This window comes from Fibroporia radiculosa (genome assembly GCF_000313525.1).
Source record: "Fibroporia radiculosa TFFH 294 genomic supercontigs, scaffold6696, whole genome shotgun sequence".
NCBI lineage: Eukaryota > Fungi > Basidiomycota > Agaricomycetes > Polyporales > Fibroporiaceae > Fibroporia > Fibroporia radiculosa.
Genome location: NW_012133441.1, coordinates 1 through 23915, shown reverse-complemented (window position 1 = coordinate 23915; position 23915 = coordinate 1). Strand labels below are relative to the sequence as shown.

General features: G+C 49.9%; 8 protein-coding genes across 8 annotated transcripts; 4 read left to right on the top strand and 4 right to left on the bottom strand.

Annotated features, from left to right (window-relative positions):
* Positions 1-260: 260 nt before the first annotated feature.
* On the top strand, positions 261-755 carry FIBRA_06333 (uncharacterized protein; the record flags this gene model as incomplete). Its single annotated transcript, XM_012328064.1, has 2 exons — positions 261-497; positions 561-755. 2 exons carry the CDS (start codon positions 261-263, stop codon positions 753-755), a joined length of 432 nt encoding a protein of 143 aa, XP_012183454.1.
* A 4584-nt stretch (positions 756-5339) lies between these two features.
* FIBRA_06332 (uncharacterized protein) lies at positions 5340-5780 on the top strand (the record flags this gene model as incomplete). The annotated part of the gene is made up of 2 exons (XM_012328063.1): positions 5340-5566; positions 5633-5780. 2 exons carry the CDS (start codon positions 5340-5342, stop codon positions 5778-5780), a joined length of 375 nt encoding a protein of 124 aa, XP_012183453.1.
* Positions 5781-7166: 1386 nt separating this feature from the next.
* FIBRA_06331 (uncharacterized protein) lies at positions 7167-9138 on the top strand (the record flags this gene model as incomplete). The annotated part of the gene is made up of 12 exons (XM_012328062.1): positions 7167-7275; positions 7329-7468; positions 7533-7580; positions 7643-7714; positions 7797-7910; positions 7964-8063; positions 8121-8197; positions 8406-8555; positions 8612-8746; positions 8797-8850; positions 8906-9016; positions 9076-9138. 12 exons carry the CDS (start codon positions 7167-7169, stop codon positions 9136-9138), a joined length of 1173 nt encoding a protein of 390 aa, XP_012183452.1.
* A 1651-nt stretch (positions 9139-10789) lies between these two features.
* On the bottom strand, positions 10790-12991 carry FIBRA_06330 (uncharacterized protein; the record flags this gene model as incomplete). The annotated part of the gene is made up of 8 exons (XM_012328061.1): positions 10790-11214; positions 11266-11335; positions 11389-11617; positions 11669-12163; positions 12218-12472; positions 12529-12615; positions 12670-12849; positions 12903-12991. 8 exons carry the CDS (start codon positions 12989-12991, stop codon positions 10790-10792), a joined length of 1830 nt encoding a protein of 609 aa, XP_012183451.1.
* A 253-nt stretch (positions 12992-13244) lies between these two features.
* On the top strand, positions 13245-13992 carry FIBRA_06329 (uncharacterized protein; the record flags this gene model as incomplete). The annotated part of the gene is made up of 4 exons (XM_012328060.1): positions 13245-13304; positions 13360-13550; positions 13611-13660; positions 13715-13992. The coding sequence occupies 4 exons, from the start codon at positions 13245-13247 to the stop codon at positions 13990-13992; spliced, it is 579 nt and encodes a 192-aa protein (XP_012183450.1).
* Positions 13993-14377: 385 nt separating this feature from the next.
* Positions 14378-16531, bottom strand: FIBRA_06328 (uncharacterized protein; the record flags this gene model as incomplete). Its single annotated transcript, XM_012328059.1, has 10 exons — positions 14378-14513; positions 14574-14591; positions 14650-14819; positions 14880-15337; positions 15389-15487; positions 15535-15628; positions 15683-15800; positions 15854-16029; positions 16082-16202; positions 16254-16531. The coding sequence occupies 10 exons, from the start codon at positions 16529-16531 to the stop codon at positions 14378-14380; spliced, it is 1668 nt and encodes a 555-aa protein (XP_012183449.1).
* A 1196-nt stretch (positions 16532-17727) lies between these two features.
* Positions 17728-19084, bottom strand: FIBRA_06327 (uncharacterized protein; the record flags this gene model as incomplete). The annotated part of the gene is made up of 7 exons (XM_012328058.1): positions 17728-17853; positions 17915-18150; positions 18210-18280; positions 18344-18518; positions 18584-18698; positions 18751-18834; positions 18887-19084. 7 exons carry the CDS (start codon positions 19082-19084, stop codon positions 17728-17730), a joined length of 1005 nt encoding a protein of 334 aa, XP_012183448.1.
* Positions 19085-21430: 2346 nt separating this feature from the next.
* Positions 21431-22711, bottom strand: FIBRA_06326 (uncharacterized protein; the record flags this gene model as incomplete). Its single annotated transcript, XM_012328057.1, has 6 exons — positions 21431-21556; positions 21616-21851; positions 21917-21987; positions 22043-22325; positions 22500-22608; positions 22664-22711. The coding sequence occupies 6 exons, from the start codon at positions 22709-22711 to the stop codon at positions 21431-21433; spliced, it is 873 nt and encodes a 290-aa protein (XP_012183447.1).
* Positions 22712-23915: the final 1204 nt, after the last annotated feature.

The following is a 23915-nucleotide window of genomic DNA, read 5'->3' as shown; positions in this document are numbered from 1 at the left end:
TGTACTGCAGATCTCAGTGATTATCTCTATATATCAGGGCAAAAATTCATCAGTAAGTATTTTTATATATTTCCAACCATTTCTGACTCAAATGCCTCTAGGTTATAGCTAACTACGCAGACATATTTTTGACCACGTAAGCAATTTATATGATCCTCATGGGAGCATGTTTCAACCAATTTGCTAGCATACCTAACTTCCTCATCTCACGATTCATGCTCAATCTCCGAACTCTCTCTAAATCCACACACACCCTGAATATGTCCTCCCTACTCAATTCTGAGGCATTGCACGGCACACAGATGATGAGCTTGAACTTTGCGACTAGCCTCGTTGAAGACTTGGGCAGATCCCTTGATGATGGTTTACATCTGCCCACAGATGATGAGTCATTAGTCGATGAGGACGACGAGTCTGAGTCAACCCGCCGCGTTGCAATGGCCAACGAGGACGTCGAGCTGGCAGATCTTAGCGGGGGAAGACAGATAGATAGAATGGTCAGTGGAAAGCATTTGTGATTGCCCCGAATACTTAACTAACCACTCATAAATAGAACGAAGGCACTTACATCGACGATGCGTCAACGTCAACTTTTGAAACTGTTGAATGCAGGCGGTCGGGGTGAGGGGCAGTACATTGTCAAGCGCGCAGGACGGAGATTGGGCCAATCTGCGACGCTATATGCTGACGTCTATTTATGGGGACCCGCTCTGTCGAGACTAGAAGTGGTAGACGACAAGCAATCGGACCGGTAAACTGTTGATTAAGGGCTTGTAGTCCATCACAACGCCAAATATTTATCACCTTGGAGGCTTGGACGTTGTATTCCATTGTATCAAGCGTTCGAAAGCGCGAGCGCCAGGCGAAATGAGCGGATCGCGGATGAGCAGCTGTCCTGGACCATAAACGCGTGATGACGCATATTCCTCCAGACTGTCAATGTTTTCCAAGCGTGACCGCCCGCGAACGTAGGCCCACGAGTTGTAAAATTGAACGAAGCACAACGAGCTGTTGACGATGACAGCTCTGGGGGATGCTAGGGGTGCTGGCAGTTAAGTTTGCATGATGTGCGTGCAAGGTTCACCAAAAGCGGTTGCTGAGCAGGCTGCCAAACTTCATATTGTACGGGTCGAAGAGTCGGTCTCCGCCATGCGCCGCTGCACAATCAAGTCTCCCTACACATGTCCAGCGAGAGCGCATGCGATGTGCATGATAGCGGATGATGGACAGCCGCAGAGCTGTCGTGGAGACACAAACGCGACAACGCCCCAAGATTGCCGTCTCAGAGTTGGCCCGATATACAGCTCTTCCGACCGCAGGTATGAAAGAGGAATAAATAAGAAACCACCCGAACGCACAAGCACTCGAGGCCATCTCCCCTCTACAATGAGGATATAGTAAATTGACCCTCGCAGGGTCCCGGTCATGGGGCTATCATTACGTGGATAGCTCGTTTGAGACCCTCGCGCACATGAAGCAGATTTGTTGCCGTGCAGAATTTGCGAGGGCACTGGAAGCACGGCGGGGCGAGCGGCCTCCCAGGAACAGCGGGGAGCAGAGGCAAATTAGACCGCTTTATAGATTCGCAACGAGTGCAGCAAGGCCAGACGCGACTGAGAGGCACGCACGGTGCGGTAGGAATACCCAAGGCGGGTGGAACCGGGGGATGCAGTCGAACACGCGGGTATAAGCGAGCAGACTCGCATGCACCGCGCGCAGATGTCTGGGGGCAGGTGGGAGCCGCCGCAGCGTGCTTCCTGACTTTGAGCGGCACAGGGCGGCTAGGCGAGCTGAGAATGGGAGCTTAGGCATCGCAGGAGCACTGAGCATCTCACGATGTGACGCACGGCTACCGGGGAGCAACGATTGCGGCGGGAAGGTTCTAACGTTGGTGGAGGAAGGCTGCGCGAGAAAGGCGCATGACGAGGACGGTAACTTGATAGAGTGCGGATCGGGTGATGGGGAAGGGGGCGACGTCAGAGACTCGACGGAGAGTATTTAGTTCTTGAAGGCGTGTACACGCTGGGTGGCTGAACGGCTCGGCATAGGAACAACCAAGGTCCACTGTGAATAGCGCCTTGCTTAGCCACCATCTTCAATAATGTCGTTGCAACACCGAGACAAACGGAGATGCGGCTGGCAGGAGCAGACGAGACTAGCCACTGCTCTACCGCCCAGCTCGACATGTGCAGCCGAGACGAACGGCGGCCCGGGCGTTGACCCATACGCATCCGTAACCCTGTACCGCCCGCGCGACCTCACAAACAAAGAACAAAACTCACAGATCCTGCATCAGGCAACTACCGCATTCTCGTGCAATACCCGCCGCGCGAACCCAACGCGCTCTTCTGGTCGCACCGACTGTCATGAGCGTTCGAAAGACATGCAGCAGCACAGTCTATCACGCTTTTACGGCCGACTCGGAAAAGGAGTGACAAGATGACAAGAAGAAGGACGCACAGTGGCGCGATGTTGGCGAAGGCTTGAGGATGTCGAACTTGAAGATTCGTTGACCTCGAGCGTCACGACGACAAAACCGATCCGGGCCTACATGACTTGTACTATTAGGATGATCTCTCACGCGCCACCCGCGAACTTGAAATTCACCTCAACTCGAATCAATCGAACCCCGGATATGTCTGCGCAAGTCCCCGCGGCCGTGGGCTACGGCCAGAACCCTCCCTAGAGTAACTACCTCCTGGAATTCTGACCAATTTTCCCAGAACGAGACCGGGGACACGCCGATTCACTCGGGAATCGCGCGGTACAGCGTCGCGAGCGACGCATTTCGAGTGTAAAACTCATGGCCGAGTGGGGGCAGGAGTCAGTGAGTGCGAGTTGGAACAGGCTGAAACTTGAGTGCAAGCTAACCGCCGAGCGCTTCGGAAATGATCGACCGTGAACATCAGATCTTACCTGAGACACGCAACGACTTGAAAACGTCCATTTTGTAGTAGTTCTTGCATCTCACCGGGGGACCATGGTAACGGGGCCTTTTGATTTTGTGCGTGTGTCTCCTGCATCCTGATGTAATCCCTCAACGCTGACCGCTCGACGACGTTGCAATGAGGCAACAATTAATATAAATCTCCAGGTACGACCTCCGTCCATCAGCAAGCCGCCCACGTTGGGTGATAAAGACATGGCGGAGGCTTGATTGATTGCAAGTCGGTCGCAACGGGGCATCTGTCTACGCTCAATGATGGACAAAGTCGACCGTAGCGGGACATCAGTCCACGCTCAATGATGGGTGTCGATTCCCCACCGTACTTAGAGCTGCTCTATTGGCCCCACATCCGGTTTACACTTACGTATGTCAAGCAATAGCATGTGGTCGTTGATGTTTAGGCCTTCTATGCAGATCAGCGGCCGCTGCTTCACGAGTCTGATTGTATAACACGATTGGTTCATGTATGGTGACCCTCCAGACGAATCCCAGGTACACGCTCAATGACGCGCAACTTCCTCGATCAGTCCAAAGCGCCGCAGAAGAACCTGTGCGAATGCCAGGACCTCCGTATCGACCATTTACTGGTTCTGCACTTTCGCTAACGGCTCTCAGCGGCTTACGAACGTTTCCGCCCTGGGATGTCGGTACATGTTGAGTTCTAAATTTTCACTTACCCTGATGTTACAGCCCTTGCTATCTCAGCTACACATCTGCGATAGAAGTGCTAACTTCGCAAGCATCCTTCTAAACCGCTCAAGTCGGACTCCATGGACACGGGCGGGTCTCCAGTGAGCATATTTCCAAATCACGATAGTATATAATGAGCCCCATTTCTCGCCCCTCGGCCATTCAACATATCCCCCACATTCACTGCGTGCGCACAAGCTTTATCTCGACATGTCTTCTGATACATCTGTGGCAACTGTGGCTGATGGTATGTGAGTGGCCTGTACCTGTGACTATGTAAGAAACTACTTGTAACTTAGAGTCTATCACAAGCTATCTAGGCAATATTTGCTTTTACACATCTTCTGGTATAAGGTCTTTCATATGCATTTGGGGCATTCACGGAATATTAGCATAATAGCCCTTGTTGTCTATGACCATATCATCACCTTCTCTCTTGAAGTTGATCTGTTTTGGTTGCATCCTGTGTCTGGGGCAACAGTCCTATTTTTCTTCAACAGATACAGTCTCTTGTTCAATGCAATACTGAATATAGTAGATGCTACTCCTGTGACTATTGTTCCAGTGAGTTCTCTCATGATACTAATTCTTTCTGTGGAAGCTCATGCTGCTGTGGAGTTGAGGTTTGTTTGCAACATTTAGATTATGATCTTACAGTAACAAGATCAGTTGTGAGGCTACCTTTATCCTTAAATCTATTTCAGGAAATATAGCAGTGTTTCTTATGGCAGGTTTGTCATGCACTGTTCTTGTTTGATATACTACTGAATGTCTTATATACAGTATTTGCTACACTGCGAACATATGCTATCAGTGGATTCAATAAACTGCTTACTTTGCTTGTACTTGTGATTTCATTTGTGCCTGTGGTTCTGAACATAGTTTGTACTAATCTTCTACAAGGCATTGACATCCTCTTATGCTAATGCAGTATATAAATACCAAATCACTTCCTGCTGAATTTGGAATCCCAGGTCCATTCATGGGATGTACAATAAGTTCTGATCTGGCATTCTCTACATTTTTTGAGTAAGTGTTTCAATTCACTTGAGAATGTTCATATGCAATGATATACACTAATATTGCATCATGCAAACAGATGTAAGTGCACTGCTTTCTTCTACTTATGACAGTTTGTATGCTGCTTATATACTTGAAGTGTTTGTTATAGGCTCAGTTGCACCTGTTATATCTGATATAATCATTATTGTGATTACCTGGAAGCAGACATTTCAATTTGGCTTGATGTCTCAATATTGTGGCTTCAAGCAATCTATGATATTGATTGTCTTCAGAGATGGTAAGTTTCTACCCATAATCAGCACATTTATAAAAAGTGAAGCACTTGTATGGCAGGTACTGCTTACTTTTTGTAAGATTGTTTTACTATTGCAGTACATTCAACAAAAAGATACCCATTTCCACATACAGAATTGATCTTGTACTGCAGATCTCAGTGATTATCTCTATATATCAGGGCAAAAATTCATTAGTAAGTATTTATATATATATTCCCAACCACTGCTGATTCAAATGTGTCTAGTTTGCACCTGACTATCCAGACATATTTTTGATCATGTAAGCAATTTATGTGATCCTCATTAGTGCATGTTTCAACTCATTTTCCAGTGTACCTAACCTCTTCATCTCACGATTCATGCTCAATCTCCGAACTCTCTCTAAATCCACACATACCTTGAATATGTCCTCCCTGCTCAATTCTGAGGCATTGCACGGCACACAGATGATGAGCTTGAACTTTGCAAATAGCTTCATTGTAGACTTGGGCAGACCTCTTGATGATGGTTTACATCTGCCCACAGATGATGAGTCATTAATCGATGAGGATGACGAGTCTGAGTCAACCCGCCGCGTTGCAATGGCCAGCGAGGATGTCGAGCCGGCAGATCTTAGCGGGGGAAGACGAGAGTAGGAAATGGTCAGTGGAAAGTATTTGTGATTGCCCCGAATACTTGGCTAACTACTCATGCATAGCACGAAGGCACTTACATCGACGATGCGTCGATGTCAACTTTTGAAACTGTTTGATGCAGGCGGTCGGGATGAGGGGCAGAACATTGTCAAGCACACAGGACGGAGATTGGGCCAATCTGCGACGCTATATGTTGATGTCTATTCATGACGACCTGCTTTTTCGAAACTAGAAGTAGTAGAAGACAAGCAATCGGACAGGGAGACTATTGATTAAGGGCCTGTAGTTCGTCGCAATGCTAAATATTTATCGCCTTGGACGTTGTATTCCATTGCATCAAGCGTTTCGAGAGCATGAACACCGAACGAATTGAGCGGAAGTGGATGGATGGTTGTCCTGAGCCATGAACGCGAGTGATGATGCATATTCCTCGAGACTGTCAAAGTTATTGAAAGCGTGAACGCCCGTGAATACAGGCACACGAACTGTAAGGTTCGACAGAGCACAACCACTTGTTGACGCTGACAGATCTGGGGGACGCCAGGGGTGTCAACAAAGGACGCCGGCTCACCGCATACGCGATTTGCTAGACATCCACGTAGATTCCTGAGCACTGTGATGCCGCTCGCTGCATCAGCCAATGTCGCGTGATTGATTTCTCGGAGTGTCACAAGCGTACATGGCGTGCGCGCAAGGTTCACCAAAAGCGGCTGCTGAGCAGGCTGCCGAACTTCGCATTGCACGGGTCGAAGAATCTGTCTCCGCCATGCGCCGCTGCACGATCGAGTCTCCCTACACATGTCCAGCGAGGGCGCATGCGATGTGCATGACGGCAGTCTGTGGACATCCGCAGAGTCGTGGAGACACAAACGCGACAACGCTCCAAGATGGGTATAAAAGAGTAAAGAGGAAGCCGCCCGAGCGCACAAGCACTGGTCCATTGGTATCTGTAGCCCTGTACCGTGCGTGCGACCTCACAAACGAAGAACAAAACTCACAGATCCTGCATCGGGCAACAACCGCATTCTTCCCCTCTCGCACGGCGTGCAATGCCCGCCGCATGGACCGCCAACGCGCTCCTCTGGTCGCACCGACGTCATGAGCGTTTGAAAGACATGCAGCAGCACAGTCTACCACGCTTTTACGGCCGACTCGGAAAAGGAGTGACAAGATGACAAGAAGGACGCACAGTGGCGCGATGTTGGCGAAGGCTTGAGGATGTCGAACTTGAAGATTCGTTGACCTCGAGCGTCACGCCAACAAAACTGATCCGAACCTATATAACTTATAGATAAGATGATCTCTCACGCGCCACCCGCGAACTTGAAATTCACCTCAACTCGAATCAATAGAACCCCGGAAATGCCTGTGCAAGTCCCCGCGGCCGTGGGCTACGGCCAGAACCCTCCTTGGAGTGACTAATTCCTGCAACTCTGACCAATTTGCCCAGAACGAGACCGGGGACACGCCGATTCACTCGGGAATCGCGCGGTAGCGTGGCCCCGTCGTAAATATAAATATCATGTAAACTGACCATCTGGTGCGACCAGTTCCTCTCGCTTCCTGGTTGTCTCGTTGACCGCCAGGTTGACTACTATGACCTCTAAAACCATGCACCAGCGCCTGACTGGAACCGTACTCGTTCACGGCGACGACGAGTTCGCTCACGGATCCGAAGTAGCTCCATCCATCTCTGTGACATCCAGTAAGCGGCTCTCGAGTAAATCAGTACGCAAAGCTAACTCAAGCTTGGACAAGCCTTCAGAGCCCCTTTAACCGAAGACAATATTCCGCTCAACCCAGAGGATTTTGATTTTCGGAATCCGACGAGGCACGTTTATTCACGATGCACGCAGAATGTCAGCACGCGCGCAGAGCATGTGCTCAGTAAAATCAACGTGAGCTAAGCCCGTTCCGCTGAGGCTATTGTGCAAAGATGTGCTAATCATCATCGAATCTTAGGGTGGATATGCGATGACATACGCATCCGGGCTAGCCGCTTCGTATGCCGTGAGCCATGATTCACGCCATGTTTACGTCTCTTGACAGCGTTTGGTTATTTCCCCTTACAGGCCCTAGTTTACTTCCACCCCAAACGTATCGCCATCTCTGGCGGATACCATGGATTTCATAACACCATCGCAGTATACCAGCATAGCCGCGGAGGCAACTTGCCAATTATCGGATTAGATGATCAGTTTCAACCTGGTGACTTGTGTTGGCTAGAAACGCCCCTCAACCCAACAGGCGAAGCTAGGCGAGTCGTGCTGTTCGGTTATCTACGTGGAGACGATTACTGAACGTCTTGAGACTAGGGATATCAAATTCTACGCAGACAAAGTACTCAGATACCTATACTACTCTCATCATAGGCTAATATTCACCAATGACAGGTACATGCAGCCGGGGGAAAGCTAGTAGTCGATTCGACTTTCGCCCCTCCACCTCTTCAGTACCCCTTCAAATGGGGAGCAGACATGGTCCTTCACAGCGGTATGTGTGCCTGGCTACGTTGATACATTGCAATTAAGTGCCATCATGATAATCAAGGCAGTAAGTACTTCGGTGGACACTCTGATCTGCTTTGTGGCGTTCTCGTTGCGCAGACTGGAGAGGAATGGAAGACGGTGAGTGACCTTGCTATCTACGATAATCAATTTTGGACGTCCTGGTCTCCCATTCTATATATGAAATGATTTTCCCCCAGTTGGACATGAACGGTCTTCTGTTTGTGGACAATGATAAGCGGCGATGGCATTGTTATTTTCCTCGCATTAGTATAGTGGCCCTATGTGTTTCAAAAACTAGATTACCTAACTCATATTTGTGTCGCAGCTCTGGACGCATCGCACCTTCCTTGGGTCCATGATGGGTTCCCTCGAGTCGTGGCTGCTCCTGCGTTCCCTTCGCACATTACATTTGCGTGTGCCTCGTCAGTCGGAGAGCGCGGAGGGCCTTGCTCGCTGGCTGAGTCTGGCTGCAGGAGTACGTTCTAACAGCCTTTGTCTATATCACACTCAGTGAATAGATGCTTCTTCTAGGGAAAGGCGTACGACGGGATACCGGCCGGTGTAATTGACAAAGTTTGGCATTCGAGTCTCCAAGGCACAGACGGCAGAGGATTTAATCCTGAAGTCCAATTGGAGGGTGGATGGAATCCTACTTTTTCCATTTTCGTGAGCAAGTTGTCATTATTTTGCCGGCCTATAGCTAACAGATGAGCCAGCTGACTGACCCAGAATACGCGAGGCTTCTACCACATTCTTTGAAGTATTTCATAGTGAGTGTTACCTTCATTTGACGCATTAATTAAGCTGGATAAATGTGTGCTCTAGCCCGCGACAAGTCTGGGAGGTGTAGAGTCTCTCATCGAGCAGCGTAGCTCCGTTGACCCAACTGCGGATCCTCGTCTTGTTAGAATTAGTGTTGGTGTGGAGGACTTGGAGGTCCGTCTCATGCTACTATATCTGGGCCAACCCTGCTCACCGAATATCGATGTCAACAGGATCTCAAGAGCGATTTACGTAGGGCGTTCCAGGAGATTGTACGGCCTCAGACCAGATTGTGATGCCAATGCGCATTTGTCATCCCACTGAGTTCTGGATGCTGTACTAATTGTGGACCCAACGCCACATTGTCATTGACTGCTTCGTAGACCATTGAGTGCAGCGTTTTTGTTGTGGTACACTGCGGAAGATTTTGAGGGTGTAGGATGTCGCGGTGCCATGACAATATTCGATGTTCTCCGATCCTGTATAAGTGATTCAAAGCAGATTGTATTCAACAATTGTGCTCACTTACACAGCTGCGGCGTTCCCCTGGTCTGCACCTCGCTAAAGTGCGCTTGTCCTCATCTCGCGTAACCGACCCTCAGGTAGGCGTGGCTTCACCTGTGCCGTTCAGTTCATCCTACTCGAGTATCGCGGCCTCGAAAAACCATTCAGTATCTATAGCGCGTAATGGCGCAAGTCAACGATCTTTTCGGACTCAGGGGCGTTTGGAATATACTGTGGAAACACCTGCGACGATGTAGACGAGGAGATGTAGTATTTCAGGGAGTGCCTTTTTTTCATTTGTCGTTCACGTGAACATACTAACACATCGTATCCTGCAAAGATCACCCTTATTCACAAACCCGTGTTACCCCTTGCACCCCGCAAATATTTGATCGGCTTGCCCAAAAGTAAGCAAAAAAGGGGTCACCGACTACAAGATCATCACCTCAGTGCGCCGTACCAACGGCTCCAACATCGTTTGTCATCCGTCCGAATGTACAAGGGTGACTTTGCTGAAATTTGCGCGAACGTCGATATAGCGTGTTGTCGCCATCATGATGATGTCGTTGTCAACCGTGAGTTGATACTCATTTTGCGCTGAATGAGATCGTCCGTCTATGTTCGGCGCAAGAAATAAACGTTCGTGACTGCTGTCTGCCTCTCCATACGCTGATCTCTGCCAGAATTTGAACATTCCGTTTCCAATGAATGTTTTCCATTTCATAGCGCCGCTTTCACTAATACAGCCTGAGACTCGGAAGCTCTGAGAATTGTGGTCTGCAGGACGAGGAATGTCATTCGAATCGAGTGCGCGGCTTCCGCGTCGTCTCCTAAGCCTACTAGTCACGGTAGAATAAGAGGAAAATTGAGGTGTACGTAATCGAAGCGCTGTTCGTCGAACACTCGTTACATGCACAATTGCAATAACTTCATCCGTCGCCTGCAGCACCGTTCGAACGCGATCATGTGACCGCGTCATGATTGGATCTAAATCTTATCGAGAAAGTGCAGATATTCTGTCGTCTGGACTCGGCTGTCCTCAATCGCTGGACAAGACTTGAGTCAAATACAGCTGATTGATTTGAGTAGTGTAGTCGATGACATCAGACACCGACTGCCAACCTCCTGATCTGAGCTCTATTATTTTAGAGCGTATACATAGTGAGCCAAAGTGACCAGTCCTACGCTCATTGAGAATAGACGACGTATTCATTCGGACCTGCGAAGTTGTACTCACTCTAGGATATACGCCGTCGCAGTGAGGACCTTATGACTAACGACGATAATTCTGCCTTCTAATCGCTGCAATCTGCTGGCATCAGAGGCGGTTTATATGACACAGGGAAAGAACAGAAGGGAGGATTCCTGTGGAACGCAAAAATTTATCAATTCCTGATATTTCGAACCTCTGGTCCTTACGACCGAAAGCGACCCCTGCGAATGTCACGACTCATCCATTGCATCTTGCACCTCGCTACCAGCAGACTGAGGTACTATGTCAGTATCGGATCTTGCCCTTTTGTGTCCTCTCTCCTGCTCCCCTACGCCGGGCGATGCTGCCACATCGGCTGGACTCTGAGTCTGGCCGGCCGATTTCTCATGCTCCTGCAACCTCTCTGCCACAGCGCGCTTTTTCTTTAACCGCGCGACCTCTCTCTGCGATAGCTCTTTCTTTTGGGCACCTTTACCTTTACCTTTGCCCTTGCCCTTCGTATCGTTGCCCGCGCTGGGACCTGGGGGGCCTTCTATATCGGCATCAGCTTCGGCGAGAACATCTCGCTTCAGAGGATCATGTTCGGGATCGATATTCTTTGGCATGGATGACAGGGCAGAATAGATATCGAGCACTTTCAAGTCGGCGGGCGATGCTGAACAGCGTGTTAGCAAGAACTACGGGGATCGGGTAAGCGAGAACGTACCAGGTATCACACATGTGGTGCGTAGAGAAGATAACAATGGAGGCGCATCACTCTCTGAGACAATGACCGGCTAAGAAAGCGCGAATTTCAGAGAGATAATACGTACCCCGTTTCATGACTTACCATATCTGATACCCATGTCACCAACTCGACTAGGTGTGCTTTGGGAAAAGCGTCACCCCGCTCACTGATATGTTCCTCTAGAGCCTGAGACGAATCCAGCGATACCCAGATTGTGTTGTGCGCGCCGAACGTAAAATCAGTGACAGGGCTGCCGAAGTCCAGAGCGTGCACAGAAGGCGGCGAAGTCTCGTCGGATTCGGGAAACTTGCAATAAAACAGAGCGGTTGCTCTGACAAGATATGAGTTAGCTCAGAGTGAAGAGAAGGTGACCGCGACATACCCAACCGCACTGAATATTAAGTATCGCCTGCGATCCCCTAAATCGAGAGATTCAAGTTTGTGTATCACAAGAACCAATCTATCTGGCCCATCAGTAGCGTTCGTCTCCGCTGCAGCTTGTTCTATTGGGGGACTGCTGCCTTGTCGAATGACCTTGCCCTCACCCCCTTCCATTCTGTCGTCCCCTCCATCTGTATCCGGTGTCCCCTCCATCGCCTTTGTCTCTTCCTTCTGCCCTTTGCCTTTCTTCCCTCGTTTCTTGTGTCTCTTGGTGTTATTTCCTGCACCATCCGTTCCGTCCAGTTCATCGTCATCTCCTTGCCCCCGCCTTCTGCTCGGTGCCCTCACCTTGATAAACGACTCAACGGCCTCCATGATTGGTATCTCCGAAAGGAGCCCACCCGTCATCCAGTTCCACAACTTGAGCATAGGGTCCCCGCCACCTGAGACGAGGATTGATTGCGCAAAGGAGGGGATATGAATGGCAGAGACATATCTGATATTATGCAGATTATTCGGGGAAGAATATGTCAGCTGTAACACGACTTACCTCGCATGTCCTAAACAATAGCTCTCAATCACATAACCCTGCGGGTACCAACTAATCCGGATATGTTCGTCTCTATCCGCAGTGATAATATATTTCTCGTCGGACGAAAGGAGGAAACATGTGAGGAGGGAGACATGACCGAGCACGAGTTCACCGTCGGAGGGGTTTTCGTGGGATGTAAGAGCTCCACGTTTGGAGCCATCTGTATGTGACTCTGTTGTAGACGAAGGAGAAATATTTGGATGTAAGGGATAGCTGAAGTTTCATATTTCAACAAAGAGCTCTGAATTTCGCGTCAATTTTACACGAACCTGAATATGTCACCGAACTTGTCGGATACCAAAATAGTTTGGCCATCTTGAGTAAAGTTGATAGAGGTCGGCTTTTTTGGGAGTTCCCTGAATAAGGCTCACGTCAGGGTCTGGTGGGCAAGAAACAATAGGACGACTCACCTTTCGCTGAGAAGTTTTAACCCATCGGTTTGCCACACTTTCAATTTTTTGTCCTCCCCGGCAGTCGCGACGTGGGTATATGCTTCATCTACTGCAGCGCAACGTATGGGGCCTGACTTGAGCAGAGACGCCTTCTCTGCTTCTCCCAAATTTACGGTTGAGTAGATGAGTTCGCCATTTCTGATTCAACTATTGAGGCAGGAACGGTGAAGAAAGATGACTTCATAACCCACTGAGAGTCGATGACTTCAATATGAGGACCCGAAACAACGACAGATTGTGATGGGCCCAGTAATAGACGAGAGTAGGGAAAGAACGACATGAGCGAATTCAATCCTGGCCCCAAACTCGACCTCTCACGCCTGCGGAGCGCCCATCATGGGTAGGACCGTATCTTGCCTTCCTCTTTCACTGTCCGTGTTCTTGTGGCCAACAGCGAGGATTGTACGTCGGCGACTTTCCATATTGTCTCGCAGTATAGATAATCAGTAGTTGAACGACCTAATCCGCACCGCCAACGACTCTCGACGCACACCCTGGCGCGACCACCGGCAGCAAACTCAGAATCTACCAAAATGTCCAAGAAATCTCTCGTTTCGCGTCCTTTGGACCTTTTATACTTCTCCTTCTTCGCGGTTTGTTTTGCTGTTCAGATGTCAAGTTACGGGCATTGATATTCCGTCCTGTCAGATGCACGCAACGGCCACGATACTCATGGACTTGCAGGTCATATACCCGCCCTCCCTCGTGCCCCCGTTCATGAAGGCCCTTACCGATTTTTACATCTCAAATTATGGTGACCCCTTAATTGGAGGTGTGATGGGTCTTCTTGGACGGAAAGAGGACTTCGTCTGGTTCCACACATTTGTAATGGTCGAAGCGTCAGTCGTACAATTGGACCTGGATGTATCGTGAAGTGTTGACATTCTGCGGATCTTTAGATTCTTCCAACTTCCTGTCTTTTTTATTGGCATGCGTGGGTTGTGGAAAGGTAAATATCCCTCCTCTCCAATGATTGTACCTTTGCTGAGTGTGCTGTCTCCAGACTCACGCTCCATTTACGTCCTCCTCCTGGTCTACGCCACTTCTGCGACGATCACTGCGCTGCCTTGCGTTACGGTCCTCCTTGCCACCCCGTTCACCTCGCCTGAGACCATCGCCGCCAATATAGTGTCCATCACTCCCGCTCAGAGGACCATGTTGCTATCGAGTTATATCCCCTTCTTCCTTCTTCCGCTCTTGATGGTTGTGGATCTGAGTTTCCGTGTGCTAAAGCTCGTGAACGCGGGGGTCGCGGCCGAGCGTGCCGCAAAGCAAAAGTGATTTGGCACTGGTACTCACATTGTTGCTGTCGAATTTCCAGTCTTCATGGGAACTGCTCTATCTCGGATAAAGGATACCTTAAATCTAATAGTATCGATGTGCTTCGCCTAACCAACCGTCATTACACTGTGTTGGTATGTACCGAAGTCTTCTTTAGGATATATCTTCTGTTTATGTACAGGATGCAAGCGATTTTAGAACGAACTTGATCACTTAGCATGATACTCCGCCCGTTTTTGAGTTTAAGTAGCTCAGCGGAGCCAATTCTGCAACTTCACGAGCACGAGCAGTAACTGCCTCTCGTTCACACCAGTTGACGAAGCATAGATATGTGAAAACCCATTAAACCCACAAAAAGTTCCAAGATGATGTTACATGGTGCCGTTTATTGTATCTTGTACAGCTCCTTCTCCCAGTCAGACCACTTGAAAATAGGCAAAGGATGCGCCTCCGTGTTGAACACCCATTGATCTAGTGGTATTAGCTCTTCGTCTGTAAAGAGCAGATATAGGTATTTCAATCTAGGCCAGACGTCAGTTATTACAAACAACTTGTATCCACAGTGTGCATAAGTCACTTACGTTTCTGCCATGAAAAAGCTATACGATTTATGATTGTCAGAACCCGCATGCATGGACAAAGACGGGAAAGATGTACCTCGGCATCTCGTTTTTCTTTGGTGCGGGAGACTCTTCGACAGAGAATAAGCTCGCATAACCACTCTCCGTCTTCGCCTCCCTCTCAATCGCCTGGAACACCGCCCAGCCCCGTTCCCGCCAGACCTCGTCACCCGTTGTCCGCCACAGGAGATAGAAGCTCTCCACTGTCTACATACGCACGATCATCAACAACAGGTGCACACACATCACAAAATGAAGACAGCCAACCTCAGGACGCAAAAAATATCCAGACTTGCGTGCGCCATAGTCCCGTTCGCCCTTCGCCCGCGGCGGGCCCTCCCTCAGTCCAGGCGGTACGTTTCCCTCTCGACCCGCCGCCTCCCACCGCTCGAGGTGATCGACCCACAGCCCGCCATGCGGGTTCTCGACCGACTTCGGTATGGACTCCATGTGCATCTCGTCCGGCCCTAGTCCGCTCGCGTGGTCCGCATACGACATCCAACAAGTGTATGCAAGGCCCTGTGCGGCCCAGCGGTGCACCTGCGCATCACGGGGAGTCAGATCGACTGTGTGCGCGCCTAGGGCGAGCAGGCCGGGGAGGAAGCATGAGAGGTGTTCGAAGGTGTGGCTGGGCACACCGTGCGTGGTGTCAGTCACATAGAGCAGCTGTCGATTGGGTGTGATGTAGAGCAGGTTCTCGATGATGCTGGTCGCAGCACGCACATCTGGTATTGACTACCGTCAGCTGGTGACTCGAGGGGGGATGGACGACATACACAAATCGTGCGCTTTGGTTTCGGATTTAGACGTCAGTAACCACTGTTTGAGTAGGTATTCGTGCGCGCTGTCAGCAAATGCACCGACGGAAAACTGGTCTGTAAATCTTGAGCGTTACAGTACATTTTTCCAACAGGTACCCTACCATTCTTTGGCACTGCTTTACCCGAGCTCCATCTGGTTGGGAATTTTCCTTCCGTGACGTTAGCGTCGCGCATGATGTCCATGATTCGATCAACCTGATGCATATCTGAGTATCTTGAACATACAGCTATTTCTATTCCGACACCTACACGTTGGAAATATTCCCTTCGGCCTGTCAAATGCGCGAGGTACTTGTATTCAAGCTGGCAGCTGAGTGCTTCGGCCAAAAGCACTGTTCCCAGGCTCCAGCCCTCCCTGGTCTCCCCTCTAAGTAATGAATTAATGGCGCTCGATATTAGCCTGACGTGCCATCTACTCACGTAACAGTATTGACTGCATACATAGGCAGCCCGGACGAGGTGTTAAGCGCGGGGAGCAGCAATCTCCCGAGGTCATCTGCGCGCGCAAGTAGGATGGGCTCGCCGGACAGTGCATATGCGGAGAGCAGACCTCCGAGGTATCTGATTACGGTCTCGAAAAATGGAGCATACGATCTCTAGAGCAGCGGGCGATCAGATACGGTTCACGCTAAAGCGGCAACCGCATACCTTGCCGAGAGCGAAGGTCATATTAGCGACAACAGGCATTGCCTGCTGAAATTCACGACGGAGACCCATTATCCACATGGTGTCAAGTCCGTCTACCAAGGTTACGCCCCATCCGTTGAAACTGACATGCGTGTGAGCCATGGGGTATGCGACACGGCTGGGTCACACTCACTTGTCCACCTGCCCGTCCGTGAGGGGCAGCAGCTCATCGCTGTCCCCTGCATACTCCTTGTATCCTGCATACGCATGGCGAAATGCGCGCCGCACCGCGTCGGCGCGCCCGCCCCATTTCTTGCTGGTATGACTAGGCAGTGACCCACCGAGGAACGGAGGGGGACGTAATGGGTGATCGAGTGCAGGCCAGGAGAAATATAGGACGACCCAGAGGAAGAGCCCAGCTCCCAAGCCAAATGGAAGTAGTCTGGCTCTTGGTCGGCGTAGAGGAATCATTGCGCACCGCAATTTAGAGAGTATTGCCAGTCAGCAAAAGCAGAAAGGACCGATAAGGGGTTTGGAACGTCGCGCCAGGCAACTCTGTTGGCAGGCCTCGACCCTGGCCACGCTTCAAGTAGCGCTGCAGAGTCCGACAATGCCTCAGGTGGGTCGTAGAGAGAATAAGATGGCACAAGCCTGGTAGCGGCAGGATGCACACGACAAGCATGACCCAATCAGCTGGCGCTAAACTTCCGGAGATGACTGATCCTTTCTATGCGAATGAATCAGTGGTAGTCATCAGACTAGAATACCTGGGGACTAGGTATCATTCGGCAGCTGGTCGATAAGAAGCGTGATCCTAGCTGGTAGTTGGTATGCTCATAACGCATTGAGTGAGATCAAAGTTAGACCTTGTAATGCACTGGATAGCTTATGTTGTGATCGGGCCTGGAATTACTTATTAAGGTTATCCAGCATAAGATTTTTTGTATATAAATCCTCGAGTATTTTCATAGGATTTCTATGTCTTGCAGTGCAGTGAGCCTATCACATACATATGTACTAACTAGTAGATTCGTACTCAGCTGTTGCTGAGGAGTGCCACCTCCGAGTCTCCAGCGTCCAGAGTCCAGACGCACTTTCGCCGACATCGAAAATTAGAATGCTATTCTCCCAATTGGTTGACCTCGAAGACTTTAGTATCTACTATCTCTAAAACTCGCTGCATAGCTTTGAATTGGGCTCGCTGCTCTATCTAAATTGATGTACTTTTCGTGCTTTTGGGCCGCAGTCGAGCGGATTTTAGGTATGTGGGTTACAGGAAATCTTCACGAGTATGTTCATGATCTCTCAATTGAAAGGATGTTGATCAGAAGTCTCATCAATGACTCGTTTCTGGCAAAACATTGTTACAGCTTCGTGCAAGATTTCGAGCATTCGTGAAATATTTTTGAACTACACATATTTCAATTTTTGGAAAATGACAAGCTATAAGATGCTTTTGTAAGTCAGGCACAGCATAAGTCTCAGCCAATGATATATTGATTTGACTCATTTACACAATAAACATAGAAGGCTCATATCGCACACCTCTTGGCATTGAATGTACACTTGAAGGACATGAGCAACGTAAGGTGAGCCATAACAGAAGTAGGAATCAGAGCATCGTGGAAATGATATACGGCAATCTAACACCACATGCAGCTAAACAATCAAGCCCATTTCCCGAGAAGAGCCATTAAGCCAACGCCAAGCATCATAAGCCCGAGAGCAAGGACCAAATTTTTTGTAGGCCCCTCGATCATCTTCTTATTGAAGACAAACTCATGCGCCATGAGCTACATGGATGAAAGTTATGTCAAGATGAATGCTCGTGTGGAGGAAACAATGTATACATACCTCAACGAGACCAGTATAGATCAAGATACCGGAGCTGAAGGCGTCCATCACACCACTGACAATGCTCGCGGTAGTGCTGTTCGGATTGTACGTCGTGCGTACGCCCAGACCCGCCGCAATGCCGATTGGTGTTGTTATCCCATAGAGACAAGCACCGATGATCGGAACCATTGCGTATTTTCGCGGAAGCTCCATGTATGCCAGTCGGGAGCCAACACCGAGACCCTCGAACATTTCTGTAGGTGCGTCAGGACGTAAGTACGGGTCTACTTGGGAAGTGCATGGAGAGACGTACGGTGGAAGATGATGACGACGAACAATATTTTGAAATCGGGGTCGACCGCGAGGGTAAGTCCGATTAGTACACTGGGTTATCCATTGAGCATTGAGTAAACGCATGATGTCTAGATGCAGAGACAGCTGACCAACCTATGCAACAGGACTCCAAACTCCAGAATCATAACCCCCAGGATTCGTCCAATGGCTGATTCCTGGCTGTCGGTTTCCTCAATGCCGAGGGAGGAGTTTTCCAAACCGGATTCGGCGTCACCCTGAATTTTTTCGATCTCCTGGCCGCGTCCTCCATCGATATCATGCATATGTCCTGGAGATGGATTAAATTCCGTGTAGGATCACGGTGAAGCTTGCATCTAGGTTGGGAATACACACCTTGAGGAGCTCCAACACCGGCCTTGCGAAGTACCTCTGTACCCCAGCGAAAAGCAAAGATTTCGATCACGAAGATTCCGAATATGCTGCCGAGCGAGATGGCTAGAGCATATGGCTATGAGTGCGAGGATTTAGCATTCCATCTCGACAACGCCCATGTGACGCACATATTCTTGCCAGGCCGGGGACAGACACGGGGAACTAAGTTCTTGTAAAGCTGGATCTAGAAGGTGGATAAAAGCCGTCGCAACCTAATGACGGTAAGCTCGACGATTGTATTATGCTATCTAGACATAGACTCACGATTACTCCGCTACCAAAGTACTTGGCAATCAGAAACATGGTCGATGGGATATGTACGCGCAGCCAAGGGACTCGGCGAGCGACGACGGGGAAAAGTGCGCCAAACATGGAAGTCCCTAAGATGATGAAGATGGACGCGATTCGCAGACCGGTGTAGGTCTGGGCGCCGCCGCCGCTTCCACAGTCGTTAGCAGACATATTTTCGAGGGCAAGATGACAATGACTCTGGTAGTCTTGGCTGTGTCCTGTCTCCTGGGAGAGAACGTGTAGTGGGCGACGACAGAGGCAAAGGACAGGATGGAGTATTTAAGTGCGCCAGTCGGTTATATTCAGAGGTAGGGTTGCGTTTCGGAATGATTTGGGGCGTGTGCAGAACGGCCAGCCGTATTGGGTTTGGACGAAGCCTGGGAGGAAGCATGTCGTGCTGAACCTTGAGTTTGACTGTGCAGGTCCTTGTCTTTTCCCCTTGCCCAATTACCACCCTCGATCCGCCCCACCTCTGCCCAGTGGGGACCCTCGCAGTCGAATGCCAAGACTCACACATACTGTCTCGTGTTGGTGTCTGCCGTCCGGCATTGCTATCTGCGATGGCAAACATACTCGTCCTGTGCACGTTTACAGCTCCGTCTGCTCGAGACTGATGGTAGAATGAAGACCTCATGAGACATCAGATGCTGACACCCTCGGAAATGCAGCTGCCCAACCAACACCATCAGAATCGAGGCATGCAGAAAACCACGGGAAGACAATCTTCCGGCCCGACGAGGCGAGTCTTTCTCGCATACTGCTTTCGCATTACACGAGGGGTACGGGCCTGGTGCACAACTTAGTTCTGACGACCCTCCCTTGCAGACTGGAAATGTCGGCTTGGTTCCAACCGCAAGGACGACGGTGAAATCTGAGCCGACGAATTCCTATTCTACATCATCCATCTGAACGCTTATCCACTGATATCAGCTGTGACATCCGATTCCTGATTTCATTTTGCACGAAAACAATCTTTGTGCCCATGGCTATCACTGCGACTGTCCTGTTCCTGACCGGTGTGAGTCCAAGCATTTTCGCGGATATGTACCGAGCAACTAAAACTCGAAGATCTAGTCTCAAACGATATATCTGCGTGGGTAGACCATACGACCAAATCAAGAGCTCAGCGCGCGCGCTCAGCGGCAAATATAGCTAGTCGTCGCCACGTACAGAGCGTCCCAGACAAGTGACTCGCCCTGGACAGATTATTGATGATTCTTCATGCAACCTACGGCATTCTGTTTACTAATTTTGTCCTTTTGCCTCTCGGTGGATGTTTGGCTTGTCTCAACTGGCAAATACTGGCTGGATACTACTGGCATCATAATAGCAATCCGGCACCCAAACTCATGTCGCTTCCTGTCCAGACGCAGATGCCAGTATTCATAGTTGTTTCGGCTTATCGTCGATTCTTATTTGGAGCAGCTTTGTTTTTTCACAATGCCATCGTGGTCACGAACGTATATTTGCGCACGCCGGACGTCTCCCGCAAGTCGCAGATGAAGGATATTGACAGCCGCGGCGTTGCCGATGATACCCCACGACTCCAGACAGTTGCATATCTGCATGAACTGGCAGAAGCTAGTCTACCCTGCTTGACAGCGGGTAGCCGCCCCCGTCCAGTTCTGGATCAGTCCGTGACTCTTGTCCCTCCGTCGCGAGGTCCTTCTCCACCTGGGAGTTTCCTTGATTGTCGCAACCTCTCCGGTGACTCGTGCTGGAAGATCCAATTCGTAATCTCATACAAATAGCAAACCTCCCGCCAAAATCCAGCTAGGCGAAGACTGTGACCAGGTCCCCAGCCCATCTATGTGTGTAGATCATGATGAGCCTCATCCCTGACTGTAGAGAGACAAGGCAGAGTGTAATTTTCGCTGCGAACGCGGACAACGGCCGAGTCTCCAGCTTGAGGACCCAGGCCGACACTCATCGCTTTCCACACCGATACCTTAAGCGCTTGCCAGTATCACGACGGCCATCAAGGGATAGCACCTGCTTTTCTTGACACACTGTTGACGGCCAAGACATGAAAACAACCCCTCATGATCTCTCGAAGCTCGGGGCTCGACATTGGTTCATCATCCTAGACACTGCTCAGATTATAACCGACCTCATCTTCGTATCAATCTAGCTCACTTGTCAGGGCTGCATGTTGGCCGCACGATAAACGGTCGGGGTCAACGACCGTTCCTTCCAAGTAGCCTTGTTTTGCTTCTACACTAGCATGATACAACTACCATAATCAACAGGGTGGACAAGGTTCGCTTCACTGCTACATAATCCACGACGAAACGTCAGGCATACGCACCGTAGGGTACGTACCCGCATAAGTTATGCGTAGTTGGTCCGTTGTGTAAATCCAGTTTAAGATGCAGGTAGCCTAGGCCAAATCCACATCGGGGCGAGCCTCTAGGCCCCGGACACAGGCAATATTGATACAGCCTCGGTTCAACAAACGCATCAGCCCTGACGGCGGAGGCGAATGTGGATCATGTACAATGAAGCAGGGCAAGGCCGTCATGCCCATTTACCGAGCAGCGCCATCAGCCCCGCACCGAGCATCATGCATGAGAGCGCAAACACCAAGTTCCGAGTCGATCCCTCGATCATTTCCTTGTTGAAAATGAACTCGTGCGCCATAAGCTGCAGACAGCCATCCATGTCAACGGAGCAATCCTCAAAAAAGCTCAAGCATCACGAACCTCCACAAGCCCGGTGTAAATTAGGATACCGCTGCTGAATGCGTCCAAGACGCCGCTCACTATACTTGCAGTTGTGCTATCTGGATTGTATGTCGAGCGTACACCGAGGCCCGCTGCGATTCCAATGGGCGTCGTAAGCCCGTAGAGGCATGCACCTAGGACGGGGACGTAGCTGTACGCTGGAGGAAGCTCCATGAAAGCCAGCCGTGATCCGACACCCAAGCCTTCAAATGTTTCTGAACGACGGATAAAGGTAGCGAGTTCAGAGATCCATCCAAGTCATGAGGACACTTTGACTTACGATGGAAGACGATCACGACAAAAAGGATTTTGAAGCCTGGGTTGACTGCAAGAGTGAGCCCAACGAAGACACTAATGACTTGGTCAGTGACAGCTCGAAGTAGTCAACATTAAGGAGAGATCTAACCTATGCAACAGTACACCAAACTCTAGGATGGCAACACCAATGATCTGTGCAATGGCAGAGTCTGCCACCCCACCAATCCCACCATGTCCATGATTGTATCCGTGTTCATGCCCCAGCCCATCAACATGGTGATGTTCAAGTTTCTCTGGCAGTGACTCTATGTCGCCGACAATCTCTTTGACACTATCCGAACGAGAAGTACCGCTACTCGAAGGTATTGGATGGTTCCCTTCGGGTCCGTGCGCCGCATGGCTACCCGTCGCGAGACCGTGACCATGTGCATCTAGTTATGTACAGAAATCAGTATACAAACCTTGTGGCAACTGAAGCGCAACAAGGCAAATTATGAAGGTGATTCGAGAAACGCCAAGATGAGCCAATTGTTTCAAGACAGCGCAGAAACACCCCGCTCTTTCCGGTGGCATACGACTAACAGATAAATGAACATCACACTCACCGTGAGCTATCCCAATCTTCGCGAGAACAGAAGTACCCCATCTGAAAGCAAAAATCTCAACCAAGAATATCATGAAGATGCTGCCAAGGCATATCGCTAACGCATACGGCTGTCGTGGATGCAGTCAGTTTTAATGAGAATAGGTGAAAGTATGTGGTACGTACGTATTCCTGCCATGCAGGTGAGAGACATGGCGAGCCAAGTTCAGACATCGCAGGATCCAAAAGGTGTATGAACGCTGTGGCAATCTTTCGAGGAAATTTTGACACGTCGCAAGAGGTACGAAATCGTCAAACATCAGAAAAGAAATTCAAAGATGTCAAGGACTCAACATACGATGACCCCGCTCCCAAAATATTTGGCCACTTTAAATACGGCATTCGGCATTCGCATGCTCAACCACTTCGACTTGCGGGCGACGACAGGAAAAAGGGCGCCGAAGCTGGAGGTTGCTCCTATAATGAAGATCGAGGCTATCCGCAGCGCGGTATAGGTCTCTGCTCCTCCTCCGTTCCCGCAGTTGGTCGCATCGTCACGGATATACAAATCATGGTGTCGCATAACGGTCGTGAGTCGTCCCGAGCCTCGTCGATTGATCAAGGGGCAAGTGAAATCGATTCAAGCAGGAGGACAAGAGGCAAACACTCTCCTTGAAGACTTTACAGACGTCGACAGCAGGAGGGGAAACGGCGGAAGGGGAAACGGAGGGGTAGGGCAGCACGGACCCGGGAGAAAGGGGAGAGAGAGAAATCTGGGCTAAATGTTGCATTCGTCGCCCCCTTGACTGTGCGGGTCCTCGTCCTCACCTCCGACCAATCGCAGCCACCTCTACGTCTTCCGATGTCACGTGCCATCGCGATCGCCATCCGGGTACCCTCGCAGTCACCGGTCCTCGCGGCCACAGCGTTTCAACCGCTGCGCCCACGACTTGAGTGTGCCGTTAGTGCACGGACAGTAAATGTCGCGCATATTAAAATGGCAGCTCCGCAGCTTTTGAAAGTAGGATAAAAAGCTTCGAAGTAGCGCTACGAGCAAGTTTGTGGCCTGAAAGATTACCCTCGTATAGCATGGCACAATACACAGGCATGGAGGTGTTCAAACATTCACAGTCGGCCACACCGGTGCGATATTTTGATTCTCCATATGACATTATCCGGCCAGATTATTTTGCAGTGAGCTTTCAGCTTCGCACGGAATACGCTCCGAGCTTTTTACTGCTCCTTCCCGCCTTTCGTTGCTCGATACATACTAAGGTGGCCCCAGGGAAAGTTTGTTTCGACACCGGACTAGGAATGAGATCATAAGATGTTGAGAACACGCGGACGGATAGCCAGCATCGCTTTGGGAAAATTCGAGTCCGTTGGCAGAATGCGAATGCGAATGCGAATGCGAATGCGAATGCGAATGCGAATGCGA